Source organism: Triturus cristatus, chromosome 5_1, assembly GCF_964204655.1.
Source record: "Triturus cristatus chromosome 5_1, aTriCri1.1, whole genome shotgun sequence".
NCBI classification, from domain to species: domain Eukaryota; kingdom Metazoa; phylum Chordata; class Amphibia; order Caudata; family Salamandridae; genus Triturus; species Triturus cristatus.
This window is the reverse complement of record NC_140587.1, coordinates 227,240,377-227,256,324: the sequence shown is the minus strand read 5'-3', so window position 1 is coordinate 227,256,324 and position 15,948 is coordinate 227,240,377. Positions and strand designations below refer to the sequence as shown.

At 42.2% G+C, this 15,948-nt stretch overlaps 1 protein-coding gene across 4 annotated transcripts in view; it reads right to left on the bottom strand.

Annotated features, from left to right (window-relative positions):
* The window catches only part of FAM135B (family with sequence similarity 135 member B), a 1,149,009-nt gene that overhangs the window by 16,189 nt on the left and 1,116,872 nt on the right, over positions 1–15,948 (bottom strand). For all 4 annotated transcript variants that reach the window (XM_085604871.1, XM_085604873.1, XM_085604872.1 and 1 more), the window contains 3 exons: positions 10,581–10,678; positions 7,373–7,524; positions 3,623–3,733 (listed from right to left, as the gene is read on the bottom strand). In XM_085604871.1, coding sequence (XP_085460997.1) covers positions 3,623–3,733; positions 7,373–7,524; positions 10,581–10,678 — 361 coding nt within the window. The remainder of the gene's footprint in view (positions 1–3,622; positions 3,734–7,372; positions 7,525–10,580; positions 10,679–15,948) is intronic.

Here is a 15,948-nt window from a genome sequence, read left to right as displayed (position 1 = left end):
GTTCACTGACACCTCGACTTGGCATTTCCAACTACGTGCCAAGCCTTAAACTCCCATTTTATTACATATCAGTCACCCTTAAGGGAGGCCATAGGTAGTCCTGAGGGCAGGGTGGCATGTAAGTAAAAGGTAGGACAGGTACCTATTTGTTTTATATGTGCTGTTAGGGCCAAACACCCAAGTTCCTTTTCACTACTGTGAGGCCTGCTCCTCTCGTGGGTTAACATCGGGAATTTCTTAAATACCCTTTTGAGTGAAATTCCTGATTGCAGAGGAGTAGCTGCTTTATGTTTTATATCATTGGATTGGTAATGGCAAATCATCTTAAGTGGTAACATTGGATGTGGTATTTCTAATCTAGAAATGCCACTTATAAAAAGTGGACATTTATTTGTTCTTAGCTCTCTTATATGTCTTACAGCCTATCTCCAATATATATCTGGGGTGGGGTGACAGCTACACTTTGTGCATTTCCTCTAGACAGCCACAAGTGCAGGACACTCAGCTGCATCTGCATTCATCTGCATACTGATGGGTCTTCTTGGGCAAGAGGGAGGGGAGGAGCTGACACATACACCTGAATCGGCAGCGGCCTGGCCCCAAACAAAACACTGATTTACCCCCGCAGATAGGCTGCCAGACAGAGCTGGGCTGAAAGGAGACTTTTGCACCACAAAGTCTTTACTTTGTAGTCATCTCCACTTCAAGGACACATTTGGGTATATGTATTGGGTTTATGACCCCCTCTCACTAGTTCACTTTGGGTTCCTAAGGCTACTCTGCCAATAAGAGGAGCTGTGCTACAGGAGGGGCTGCCACTCTGCTAACTGCTTTGCTGTGTTGGCCTGCTGCCTGCTGATTGCTGAGCTACAGGAGGGACTGCCACTATGCTACCTGCTCTGCTGTGTGTGCCTGCTGCCTCTGATCTGGTCCGTGAGAAGGACTGGACCTGCTTTCTACAACCTTTTGAAAACCTAAGTAACTCCAAGGCCTTGTTGACTTGCTCCCTGTTCAGAAAATCTCAGCATCATCAAAGATTTAATTCTCACAAATGACCACTGCTAGGCTCTGCTAATCCGTAGTCTGACTTTGCTGATGCCTTCAACCAGTCCTGGGCTGCCACAGAGTGTCGGCAGCCGCTTTTGGGCACCCACACGCATGGTTGCAGTACACCAATCAAGAACCGCCATGTCTGCCTGCTCGAGTGAAGACCAGAGTGTTTGTCAACTTTGCTGAGGCAGCAGCGCCCGAAGGCAGTCCAATGCGACCAGACGCACTCTGATCGCATCAAGGCAAGACATCTGCCCTCTGTGACGCCATTCACCATATCGCATCCAGCTAGGGGAGACTCCAGCAACATGGGTCCTGATCCCGAGGCCTACGGCAACACCACAATCCCCCTAGAAAGGTACTATGCATACCGGGACTTACAAGATCCCTGTCGACCACCAGCAATCTCGCAGGTGGCCAATGGAGCGAGTAGGTCAGGCTCCTGCAACCTTGACACTGCATTTAAACTGTAATAACTTTGAAAGCATTGCTTCGCGTTTACCTAGGGAGAAAGTCTGTTCCTGATATGCAGTGTGGATCGTTGTCATTTTCCCAGTGTAACCGTTAAGAACCTACTGAAAGCACAAGGGCTCTTTCAGCATTATACATTTTTGAAGTATGCGTAACTTGAGATGCTTTAGTTGGATTATTATCACTTTTGTCTTATTTTGAAGATTAAAGAGATACTATTTTCATACCTCAATGTGGAGTTTTTTTGTGGTGTTTTCACTGTGTTACTGTATCCTCTTATGTACACCTGCTTTACATAGTACCTCTTATGTTAAGCCTGACAGCTCTTTGCCAATCTATCAGAGGGTGAGCACAGGCTGATTTAAGTGTGTAACTGACTTACCCTGACTAGAATTGTGGTCTGTACTTAGATAGGGTGCATACCTCTGTCATCTACAAACCCGAATTCTAACATGCATCTATGTGTATATATATATATATATCTATACACACACACACACACACACAAAGAGATAGATAGATAGATAGATAGATAGATAGATAGATAGATAGATAGATAGATAGATAGATAGATAGATAGATAGATAGATAGATAGATAGATAGATAGATAGATAGATAGATAGATAGATAGATAGATAGATAGATAGATAGGATAGAAGCATTTGCAGCAAAATCATGGATTTTAAGCATTTTATTTTACCACCTTCAAGTGGTGAAATAATTTCCTTGATTCCTAAATGCCTAATTTGAAAAATGTGCAACTGTGCAAAGGGTATAATATAGCAAAGTTGTTTTTGTAAAAAAAAGTTTGTTTTCGGAGCAGAACACATGTAGCTACATTCTGATCAGCCAATCCCAGCTATGATGTTGAGGTTAAACATATTTCTATTTGTATATGTTATTGAGCCCATTTAACCACTTTGGATAATATGCTAAGCCTCCTCTGCCGGTGATTCAAACCATAACCTGTATATTACCTGCTACTATCATACCAGATTAAAAAATTACATAAAAGGCAGGTAATTAGATACTTTATCACAGGCAACACAAAGCACAGTTTTCAACTCTTTTTTACTTTTACTTTAATTATTATTTTTGTTTTATTATAGCGTTTGCCACTGCAAACTTCACTATACTGTTGAATTCTAAATATAGCGTCCAGCATAATGGTACTCCTTTTCCAAAACCAGGCAGCGAAATACTGGGGGCCTGATTCACAAAGGGCCTCCGCTCTCGTGGCGGAGGCATCGCAGTTGAGAGGTAGTGTCTGCGTTTGGGGCGGAGCGTGGAGACTCCCATACAACTGTGCAGGCCGTTCATGAACCAGGCCCTGGGTGTTCAGTGCCTTAATTGGAACAGGGTACAAAACTAAAATGGATCTTTTAACAACATTTGGGTATGACATTAGTTGTTCTAAATTACTAGAATAATAATTGCAAAGAAAATTAAACCTTCTACCTCATCTTTCTCGAGGGGCCTTCTGATCTATGAAAAATTAACTTTTGAATGAAAATAAGGGAAAAGGAAGAACAAATAAATCATGTTTCTCATTTGAATGTGATACGTGTTGTACTCAGTATCCAAACTAAGCTATGCATACTTTTAAAATATAATAAAAAAAGTAAGAAATTGGCTTAAATAAAGGTTGCTATGGTTTTAAATAATAACAGTTTTACTTTCTTAGTGACGATAATTTACGATTAAACTATAATTTGTAATGTTAGACCATAAGGTTTATTGGAGTGACAGCAATTGCATTGAACATCCAGAACCCTTCCAAACTTTGCACTTATTGTTGATTGAGAAAGTGTAAAATAGTTCAGTTCTTTGTTTATGAAGACATACAGATTGAATTGCTAAAAACAAATCGCAGATGTATAGATGTGTATGCCTTTCTGATGAGTATAACTTACAAATATTTTTACTAAACTGAATTCTAAATGGAACATTTACATGAAAATGATAAACTGTTACCGGTAAGTGTGGAAAATAATGAAGCGATAAGCATCATTCAGCAGAAAAAAAGTATTCCTAAAGCCCCAATACAATTCTAACTGGCTATGTCTATGTTTTTCACAAGCCACCTTAAACTTCACCAACCTGGCTTCTGGCTTAGTTGATAAAGGAAAGATTTCCGTGGATCTGCATTGTCCCGGAAGGTCAACTGGAGTAGAGATCCTGATTTTTTGAATTTTTGCATGAGCCACAAACCTAGAAATAAAAGAGGCGTTTATGTATTTAATGGAATTTGCTGTCGCTTGATACTTTAAACTTATCTCAAGTGACTTTGAGAATATGTAGTGACTATGCTTTACATCCATGTGAAAATTGTTCTTCTGGCATAAAAAATAAACATTAAATTAATCACCTTAAAAGGAAAACACTTTAACAATAAATTTGCTGTTTTATATAAGGAAGGGCATGCCACAACACACTTATTATGGATTATATATTACATAGGATTTGTATACTGTATTTGAAGTTGTTGGCATACTTTTTCTACATAACAGCAGTCTTACTTCTAACCCTGGGCGGAAATCAGACACTAAAAGACATCTAGATAACATGTGTCACAATGCTAATACTTTAAGGTCCTTGTTCAACCACTGTTATGAGGAAGAGTAACGATCTGTATTGTAAATCACATAGCTGTACACTACCAAAAATGCAGCATTTTCAGTAGCTCCGAGACAGTCAATATCTGCCCAGGAGATTCATAGTTAGCACCTCAGACATGCCTCATGCTCACCTAGCTCACAGATTGTGCTTGCAAGAGACATGTGCACATGGAAATGTTCTCATATTGGCTACTACTAGTTCCTAAAAAAAAGGCGCTGAAAGCAATCCTTTCAGTTTTCATATTATGTTTACTTTTTTTTTTTTTTTAAGTATCCTCGCTGTTCTGTCTGATTGGGAAACAACCTTTACAACGCAACTATCACATCGCACTACACTTACAACGCAGGCATTACAACGGAACATCCTTTACAACGCATGACACTACAACGCATACCATTACAACGCATACCATTACAACGCAGACACTACATCGCATGTCAGTACAACGCAGGCATTACAACGCATACCATTACAATGCATACCATTGGAGTTAGAATATTAATTTTTAACCCCTACACTATCCAACACTTACCCTACTGTTGCACCCCCTGGAGTTAGAATAGTAATTTTTACCCCTATACTATCCAACACTTACCCTACTGTTGCACCCCCTGGAGTTAGAATAGTAATTTTTACCCCTATACTATCCAACACTTACCCTACTGTTGCACCCCCTGGAGTAAGAATAGTAATTTTTACCCCTATACTATCCAACACTTACCCTACTGTTGCACCCCCTGGAGTTAGAATAGTAATTTTTACCCCTATACTATCCAACACTTACCCTACTGTTGCACCCCCTGGAGTAAGAATAGTAATTTTTACCCCTATACTATCCAACACTTACCCTACTGTTGCACCCCCTGGAGTAAGAATAGTAATTTTTACCCCTATACTATCCTATACTTACCTTAAATGCAATGTAACATTATGCGTTGTAATGGTATGCGTTGTAAAGGTAGTATGCGATGTAATGGAATGCGTTGTAAAGGTAGTTTTTTAAAATGCGTTGTAGTGTCATGCGATGTAATGGAATGCGTTGTAGTGGATGTTGCGTTGTAAAAATTGCGTTGTAAGTGCATGCGTTGTAAAAGTATGCGCTGTAACGTCATACATCCGTCTGATTTGCAATGTTAGCTTTTTTCAAATGTGATTACCTTTGAATGTCGTATTTTATCATTTCCTTATATAAAGCACACAATAAAAATATTTATGAAACAGTGCACAATCATGCAGGGATATTCAACTAATGACAAAAGGAAGTAGAGAAATTAAAAAGAACAATTAAATGCCGAAACAGCATCTCCTTTGAGCCTCTAAAAATCTTCTGATGCACATTTAAGTGGAAGATAAAAAAAAAATGTATAGCACAATGTTCCTACATTTAAATTAAGGATGTATTACGTGAGAGAAATGATAGATAACCTGAGGACACAGTTGCAGGAATGGGATGCTGGGCTTAGGTAGGGATCTCTTTCACTAATTTTGTTCACCCCTTTAAAATATAATGTGCCAAAAATACCTAAAAGGCTATACCTGCCCTGGCATGTTTTTAACTAGCTGGTTGTATATCTTCTTTAACACAGCCTACTGTGGTAAGTACATGAATTACTCAACAAATCAGATTTTTTCCTTTCATGGCTGAGGAAGATGTTTGTGTACCTATAGAAAATGTGTACTCATCATAACTTCTGATGCAGTTCTCATAATTTCCATGAGAAAAGCATGGAAGAAAACAATTTGCTCTCAAACATGGTTCATCAAACACCAGAAGTGGGTCAGTAGTTTCACATAGTGAAATTCGTAACACTAATATGTAACCACCAGCAAATGAATTATATTGTGATTAAAATCTTGCATGTATTTCAGTGGGAGAAAAAAGGTGAACGTTATCAACAAGCTATGCTTCATTTTACCTCCAACTTAAATAGTCCCTTGAAAAACACACCATATAAAAACTATTTTGTGAATTTCACCCCATATTTTAATGGTCTGATTTACAATAGGAATATTATCCAAGTCGAAGGACACTCCCAGGTAGGTACTGACTAGGGAAGAACAGGGCCCATGGCTTCCCTAGGGATCCTCTTAATACACCCTGGTCAATACCTACCTAGAAGTGCCCTCTCCTTTGGATAAGATTGTTTAATAAGTACATTAGAATGTTGGGAGCTTCTAATGGCCGGAAGAAGCCCGGAGCTCCAACATTCTAATGTTTGTTCACAGCTGCTGCTGAGAACAAAGGCCTCATGGAGCTCAAGTGGATTTCAGTCCCCTCGGGCTCCTTGAGGCCTTTGTTTTTTAAATTAGAACATTCTGCCCTTTAGAGCTTGAATGTTATATTAGCCTTAGAGTCCTCCGTGGTGGGTTCTTCCGGCCATTAAAGGCCCAATCCATTTAATGGCTGGTAGAGCCCGCTATGGTGGGCTCAAAGGCTATATTAGAACATTGGAATGTTGAGCACTTTATTGTAAACAATGGAGTGCTCTGCTGGCTGGTAGAAGCCCGGAGAGCAACAATCCAATGTTGTTTTACTTTCACAGCTGTTACTGTGAACAAAGGCCTCTCAGAGCCCGAGGGGATTTAAACCCCCTCGGGCTCCAAGGGGCCTTTGTTTTTACTAATTAGAACATTCTGCCTTCTAGGGGCAGAATGTTCTAATAGCCTTAGAACTCTCAACATTGTAATGATCAAATATAGCCTTAGAGCCCTCCTAGTGGGCTCTACAAGCCATTAAAGGCCCACTCCCTTGTTAAAGGCCCACACATTTGGCTCGGGCCTTTAATGCTGGGCCTTTAAAGGCCGGTAGAGCCTACCAGGTCGGGCTCTAAGGATATATTTGATCAATAGAATGTTGAGAGTTCTAGTCAAAGCACTGGAGTCACTCAGGGCCAATAATGGCTGGTACAGACCTGCTCTAATATTCCTTTGCATGTCAGGTTTGGGGCATTTAAAATTACATTACAGCCCTTAGAGTGCTAAAATAATTAACAAGATCCTGCAAGTCTACATTATGAGGACAAGCATTAGGGCACTCCGAACTCTGGTGTTCTGACATTTATCATACCCTGCTTTGTAGACAATCAACAGACTATCATGTGAGTGTTTCTAAATGTTTGTCTATGTTAAAAACATTTATGCAGTGGAGAAAGGTATTCTGCAAATGTCAGAACATGAGTGGCTATATCTGTGCATATTAGTCATATCTATTCACCAAAGTCGAGCACATACCTGTACTAACAAGAGTGCTGTTGTTATACAGTGTTCCAAGGTGTGGTCCGGAGAGAGACAGGAATGTGTGCAGCTTGTTGAGGTAATATCGAAAACGTGGCCGGGTAAGGACTGATCTGATGATAATGGTGCCCAGAGAATGTCCAATAAAGCTATTCAAAGATACAAAAATCAAGTTAAGCAACCTCTGCATGAGGGCAAGCCAATTCATTGAGACTTATAGATCATGCAACTCTCTTTAGATTAATTTGGGGAAAACTCAACAGGAATTTATGTTTGCAAAAGATAAAACATTTGTAGCACGTCTTCGGTGTAGGCCATATGGATGGCCCATTTCCACACCATGCTCTACTCCAAAGCCATCTCTTACATCTTCATCAAAAGCAAACAGTGTTTTGGATCAATGTTTGATAGAGATATGTTTCAACATCATAAAACACAATGGCACAACAGAAACATTCAACAACTAACACTTTTATCTAGCTCACGACCTACAACTCTGCAAGTTATCAGTACTGAAGACAGGTTTGAGAAACACGTGTGGTGGTTTTTAGGACACCAATGCCTTGAGAATATTCATGAGGGAAGTACTATGCAAACATTTAAGGGTTGACACATATGGAGAGAAGAGGAGCAAATTATCAAATTACTTCCCCAAAAGTAAAACTTCTAAGCTCCGAGACAAGGCATAACGGACAGCACACTGCTACAATGCCAATAAAGCTTTGTGTGTTACTACAGTGCTGCTCTTTACCATAAAAGCCCCCTTTTAGCATCCGGTAGACAAGCCACCAAGAGTCATGAAGTCTGCTCAACAGCCTACAGAGACAGGGGAGAAGAGCGGAACAATATGGAAGCACTCCCACTCTTGTCAACAACTGGTGCCCCAGAGCAACCTTGATTGGTAGGAACCAAGGAATAAGGCATACGAATACTGGGGATATAGAGTACTTTACAGGGAAAATAAGAGGCTGTGCCAGCACCATGCAGAAAGTTTTGAAACAACTCTAAAGCTGCAGACATATACTTAAAGCACTCCCTGCCACACCGGCGAATGTTCAGCCTTTCATGGTGATATTCTGCAGGCAGGGCCAGTTTGGCCTTCATTTCCATCAGGCATTTCCCCATTGTGCTGAAGCCTTTGGAGTTCTATTTTGAAAGCCCAGGACCGCTTCTCATGCCTTTGTCACCTTCTCCAGCTCTGCAAGGTTAATTGCAGCAGGCATTGGGTATTGGAGCTATGAATTGTGGGGTGGTAATGTAAATATAACTTTTTTAGGACTTGTAAGTCTTGGTATATAGTTGGTTGTAAGAAAGATGAAAGAACCCAGAGTCAAAGCAAATCTGGTCTGTATGCTGAAATAAATGGTCACGGGCAACGTTAACTGTGAGTGCGCCTATAATTGTGGAGTTTCAGCTGGTGAAAAAATATATGGTGGGGCATGAGTTATAGTTATTTTACATCACAAGTTATAGTTACTTGAGATAACTATAATTGGTGATTTTCAGTGGTCTTGTTAATTTAAAACAGTATGTTTTAAAAGATATTTTCACCTAACTATAACGTCCCTTTAACCTTTTTTTTCAGTGACTAGATAGATAGATCATTAGATAGATAGATAGATAGATAGATAGATAGATAGATAGATAGATAGATAGATAGATAGATAGATAGATAGATAGATAGATAGATAGATAGATAGATAGATAGATAGATAGATAGATAGATAGATATATAGATAGATAGATAGATAGATAGATAGATAGATAGATAGATAGATAGATAGATAGATAGATAGATAGATAGATAGATAGATAGATAGATAGATAGATAGATAGATAGATAGATAGATAGATAGATAGATAGATAGATAGATAGATAGATAGATAGATAGATAGATACACTTCAGCAAACAATATGAGAAAGGCAGCGGGTTGGCAGGCTAAGAGGGTTGGGCACAGGACTTAGCTGCATATCATAACAACTTCCTATCTCATAACTCTTTTCAGAGTAAGATATCTACAAGTTGAGATGAGACACCAGGTAAATTTCATGTAGAGTTATAAAATATCTTACAGGAACGGGAATAATGATTCAAACTATTCAGTGAATCCACATTTTTTAACATTACAGAAGATCTTCTCACCTCACTCATCTCACCAAAATCCAAAGACTCATTAACAATGTTAGTTAAAGACATGCACAGGCTCTAACCTGTGAACATGGTTTAGCAGACATAATCACACCTTCAATTTCAATTTCAAATGTACACGGGTGATACCCATCTCTCTATCAAGCAATGCAACAGTGCCAAAAGGTGACACATTCTCACACTCTGAGATATATAACACTAAGGGGTCCATTAGGATGTAGGGCGGATCGTCACCGCCCGCATGGCGATCTGCCCTACATCCTTCCCCGCCCGCCACCCATTTCCCCCCGCCATATTAGTTTGGTAGGGAAACCGCGGCAGACGGGAAGACCGTCCGCCAGCTTTTCCGCCCGGTCGTCGAGTTGATCGGGCAGAAAAGGGTTTATTATGGTGGCGGTGTCTGCTAGACACCCCCATCCATATCAGGATGCAGGCAGGAGGCAGCCTTTCCCTGGCAGTGTTGCCGCCACTGAAAGTCATGCGAAGTTTGAAGTTGGGAGTGTAGGGGGGCACATGGGTGGTACCTATGGTACCCCCTGCATGTGCATGCACAACATGTCAGGCACCGCACGGTGCCTGCCACGTTTTGCATGCATATGCACAACCTGCATTTTCGGCATTGCATCAGGTGACGCTGTAAGCACCGCCCACCGCAATGTTGAAAATGCAGGATGCGCCCACCAGTGTGGCGAGCGCATCCTAATCACCCCCACGGAACTGCCGCACTCACGGCGGGCAGTCACTACTGAAAACACTTTTCTTTTCCAGTGGCAATAGGGGGTTGGAGATCTCCTCATGATTCTCATACAAGTCAGAAAACTTCCTAATCCAGTTTAGTTCAGGGCTTTTTCTTGACACTCTGTCACAAAATATTTAATGCATTGAAGGTTACTCCTGCAGATAAGTTGAATCTAACATATAACCACTATATGGAGATCAGAATATCACAATTTAAATCAATTCTTCATGTGAAAGTCATCAAAGGGATGTATTGACAAATGACATTGTTTGACAAAAGGAATCTGGTATGGTAATAAACATCTTTATGCACTTACCTGATTTTGGCTATTGAGAGATTGTACAACTGAATATGCTGAATAATTTCATCCATGAGCCGATCAGTCATTGCATCAAAATCAGCAAAAGTATCCTGCTGTAAACAAAATTCAGGGAGAAGGCAGAATTTAAATTAATTGCATTATAAACAATGATGTGAAGACACCAAATATACAATAAATTGAAGTGTAATAGAATCATTTTTGTAATATTTAACGAATCAATTTCTGAATCTGCAAAATTAATACATTTCAAAAGTAGATAAAATATTAATAGGAAATATAAATATATACATATATGTGTGTGTGTATAGCTCAGAGGCAGCTGCCACTCTGTAGTTATGTATAGAACCTGGTTTCCATAGGAAATGGATTTAATGGTTTGTTATTAACTTTGGTGCAATTTGACAAATCTTCATGAAACGTTCTAAAAGAGAAAGGTTGGGCCACCTCAGCTCCAAACCTGGAAGTTTTAGGGTGATCCATCAAGTTGATCCATAAAAATAATTGAACAGCAATACAGGAAAAGCTGCTGAACAGAAAAACACCTCATTTGCCAGAAAGCTAGATCTCCTTTAAGTAATTTCTGAGGAAATAGGATTCAAATTGTATGTATATATAGGGAAGCTCTTGTACTGTGGGTCCAAGATATCAAAAAATTGGATTTGATTGGCTGCCTCTCATCAACAAAGATGTTTGACAGCCATTTTAGAATTTGGCAACTAAGATCATGTGTATGTGAAAAAAAAGTATTCCCCCCCAAATATATGTATATATGTATCTTCCACAAGAGGGAACTCTGTTGGTTTGGTGTTTAGCGGCCTCCTCGGTCGCGGAAGAGCCCAGCTGAGAACAAAGCGCTCCCAAGGTGATGTTCACTTGACATTTCCGCTGAGGCTGGTAGCTTCAGAGCATGAAGGAGTAAGAATGCCACATGATGATTTTAAGGTGATCGTCAATCCACTGTGATGTTTATGACTTTGAAACAAATATCGCAACACGGACTCACTTGAGAAAACCCAGTGCAACTACATTGACCAGAGAGCCTGCAGGCCACGCCCACTGTGGCGTATGGAGCATATAGGCTGCACAGGAATCAGTGCTTCGATATTTTGATGCCGACAACCATTGAAGAAGGGTCTTTTGACTTGAAACGCGTCTGGCTTGGGCATATGAATTTTGCATGATACCTTTTGTCCCGTGTGCGCAGCCTTCGTGCACAATAAAGATTGAAAGTAACCTACCTGGTGTTGGCTCTTCCACAAGAGGGAACTCTGTTGGTTTGGTGTTTAGCGGCCTCCTCGGTCGCGGAAGAGCCCAGCTGAGAACAAAGCGCTCCCAAGGTGATGTTCACTTGACATTTCCGCTGAGGCTGGTAGCTTTCGAGCATGAAGGAGTAAGAATGCCACATGATGATTTTAAGGTGATCGTCAATCCACTGTGATGTTTATGACTTTGAAACAAATATCGCAACACGGACTCACTTGAGAAAACCCAGTGCAACTACATTGACCAGAGAGCCTGCAGGCCACGCCCACTGTGGCGTATGGAGCATATAGGCTGCACAGGAATCAGTGCTTCGATATTTTGATGCCGACAACCATTGAAGAAGGGTCTTTTGACTTGTAACGCGTCTGGCTTGGGCATATGAATTTTGCATGATACCTTTTGTCCCGTGTGCGCAGCCTTCGTGCACAATAAAGATTGAAAGTAACCTACCTGGTGTTGGCTCTTCCACAAGAGGGAACTCTGTTGGTTTGGTGTTCAGCGGCCTCCTCGGTCGCGGAAGAGCCCAGCTGAGAACAAAGCGCTCCCAAGGTGATGTTCACTTGACATTTCCGCTGAGGCTGGTAGCTTTCGAGCATGAAGGAGTAAGAATGCCACATGATGATTTTAAGGTGATCGTCAATCCACTGTGATGTTTATGACTTTGAAACAAATATCGCAACACGGACTCACTTGAGAAAACCCAGTGCAACTACATTGACCAGAGAGCCTGCAGGCCACGCCCACTGTGGCGTATGGAGCATATAGGCTGCACAGGAATCAGTGCTTCGATATTTTGATGCCGACAACCATTGAAGAAGGGTCTTTTGACTTGAAACGCGTCTGGCTTGGGCATATGAATTTTGCATGATACCTTTTGTCCCGTGTGCGCAGCCTTCGTGCACAATAAAGATTGAAAGTAACCTACCTGGTGTTGGCTCTTCCACAAGAGGGAACTCTGTTGGTTTGGTGTTTAGCGGCCTCCTCGGTCGCGGAAGAGCCCAGCTGAGAACAAAGCGCTCCCAAGGTGATGTTCAATTGACATTTCCGCTGAGGCTGGTAGCTTTCGAGCATGAAGGAGAAAGAATGCCACATGATGATTTTAAGGTGATCGTCAATCCACTGTGATGTTTATGACTTTGAAACAAATATCGCAACACGGACTCACTTGAGAAAACCCAGTGCAACTACATTGACCAGAGAGCCTGCAGGCCACGCCCACTGTGGCGTATGGAGCATATAGGCTGCACAGGAATCAGTGCTTCGATATTTTGATGCCGACAACCATTGAAGAAGGGTCTTTTGACTTGAAACGCGTCTGGCTTGGGCATATGAATTTTGCATGATACCTTTTGTCCCGTGTGCGCAGCCTTCGTGCACAATAAAGATTGAAAGTAACCTACCTGGTGTTGGCTCTTCCACAAGAGGGAACTCTGTTGGTTTGGTGTTTAGCGGCCTCCTCGGTCGCGGAAGAGCCCAGCTGAGAACAAAGCGCTCCCAAGGTGATGTTCACTTGACATTTCCGCTGAGGCTGGTAGCTTTCGAGCATGAAGGAGTAAGAATGCCACATGATGATTTTAAGGTGATCGTCAATCCACTGTGATGTTTATGACTTTGAAACAAATATCGCAACACGGACTCACTTGAGAAAACCCAGTGCAACTACATTGACCAGAGAGCCTGCAGGCCACGCCCACTGTGGCGTATGGAGCATATAGGCTGCACAGGAATCAGTGCTTCGATATTTTGATGCCGACAACCATTGAAGAAGGGTCTTTTGACTTGAAACGCGTCTGGCTTGGGCATATGAATTTTGCATGATACCTTTTGTCCCGTGTGCGAAGCCTTCGTGCACAATAAAGATTGAAAGTAACCTACCTGGTGTTGGCTCTTCCACAAGAGGGAACTCTGTTGGTTTGGTGTTTAGCGGCCTCCTCGGTCGCGGAAGAGCCCAGCTGAGAACAAAGCGCTCCCAAGGTGATGTTCACTTGACATTTCCGCTGAGGCTGGTAGCTTTCGAGCATGAAGGAGTAAGAATGCCACATGATGATTTTAAGGTGATCGTCAATCCACTGTGATGTTTATGACTTTGAAACAAATATCGCAACACGGACTCACTTGAGAAAACCCAGTGCAACTACATTGACCAGAGAGCCTGCAGGCCACGCCCACTGTGGCGTATGGAGCATATAGGCTGCACAGGAATCAGTGCTTCGATATTTTGATGCCGACAACCATTGAAGAAGGGTCTTTTGACTTGAAACGCGTCTGGCTTGGGCATATGAATTTTGCATGATACCTTTTGTCCCGTGTGCGCAGCCTTCGTGCACAATAAAGATTGAAAGTAATCTACCTGGTGTTGGCTCTTCCACAAGAGGGAACTCTGCTGGTTTGGTGTTTAGCGGCCTCCTCGGTCGCGGAAGAGCCCAGCTGAGAACAAAGCGCTCCCAAGGTGATGTTCACTTGACATTTCCGCTGAGGCTGGTAGCTTTCGAGCATGAAGGAGTAAGAATGCCACATGATGATTTTAAGGTGATCGTCAATCCACTGTGATGTTTATGACTTTGAAACAAATATCGCAACACGGACTCACTTGAGAAAACCCAGTGCAACTACATTGACCAGAGAGCCTGCAGGCCACGCCCACTGTGGCATATGGAGCATATAGGCTGCACAGGAATCAGTGCTTCGATATTTTGATGCCGACAACCATTGAAGAAGGGTCTTTTGACTTGAAACGCGTCTGGCTTGGGCATATGAATTTTGCATGATACCTTTTGTCCCGTGTGCGCAGCCTTCGTGCACAATAAAGATTGAAAGTAACCTACCTGGTGTTGGCTCTTCCACAAGAGGGAACTCTGTTGGTTTGGTGTTTAGCGGCCTCCTCGGGCGCGGAAGAGCCCAGCTGAGAACAAAGCGCTCCCAAGGTGATGTTCACTTGACATTTCCGCTGAGGCTGGTAGCTTTCGAGCATGAAGGAGTAAGAATGCCACATGATGATTTTAAGGTGATCGTCAATCCACTGTGATGTTTATGACTTTGAAACAAATATCGCAACACGGACTCACTTGAGAAAACCCAGTGCAACTACATTGACCAGAGAGCCTGCAGGCCACGCCCACTGTGGCGTATGGAGCATATAGGCTGCACAGGAATCAGTGCTTCGATATTTTGATGCCGACAACCATTGAAGAAGGGTCTTTTGACTTGTAACGCGTCTGGCTTGGGCATATGAATTTTGCATGATACCTTTTGTCCCGTGTGCGCAGCCTTCGTGCACAATAAAGATTGAAAGTAACCTACCTGGTGTTGGCTCTTCCACAAGAGGGAACTCTGTTGGTTTGGTGTTCAGCAGCCTCCTCGGTCGCGGAAGAGCCCAGCTGAGAACAAAGCGCTCCCAAGGATGATGTTCACTTGACATTTCCGCTGAGGCTGGTAGCTTTCGAGCATGAAGGAGTAAGAATGCCACATGATGATTTTAAGGTGATCGTCAATCCACTGTGATGTTTATGACTTTGAAACAAATATCGCAACACGGACTCACTTGAGAAAACCCAGTGCAACTACATTGACCAGAGAGCCTGCAGGCCACGCCCACTGTGGCGTATGGAGCATATAGGCTGCACAGGAATCAGTGCTTCGATATTTTGATGCCGACAACCATTGAAGAAGGGTCTTTTGACTTGAAACGCGTCTGGCTTGGGCATATGAATTTTGCATGATACCTTTTGTCCCGTGTGCGCAGCCTTCGTGCACAATAAAGATTGAAAGTAACCTACCTGGTGTTGGCTCTTCCACAAGAGGGAACTCTGTTGGTTTGGTGTTTAGCGGCCTCCTCGGTCGCGGAAGAGCCCAGCTGAGAACAAAGCGCTCCCAAGGTGATGTTCAATTGACATTTCCGCTGAGGCTGGTAGCTTTCGAGCATGAAGGAGAAAGAATGCCACATGATGATTTTAAGGTGATCGTCAATCCACTGTGATGTTTATGACTTTGAAACAAATATCGCAACACGGACTCACTTGAGAAAACCCAGTGCAACTACATTGACCAGAGAGCCTGCAGGCCACGCCCACTGTGGCGTATGGAGCATATAGGCTGCACA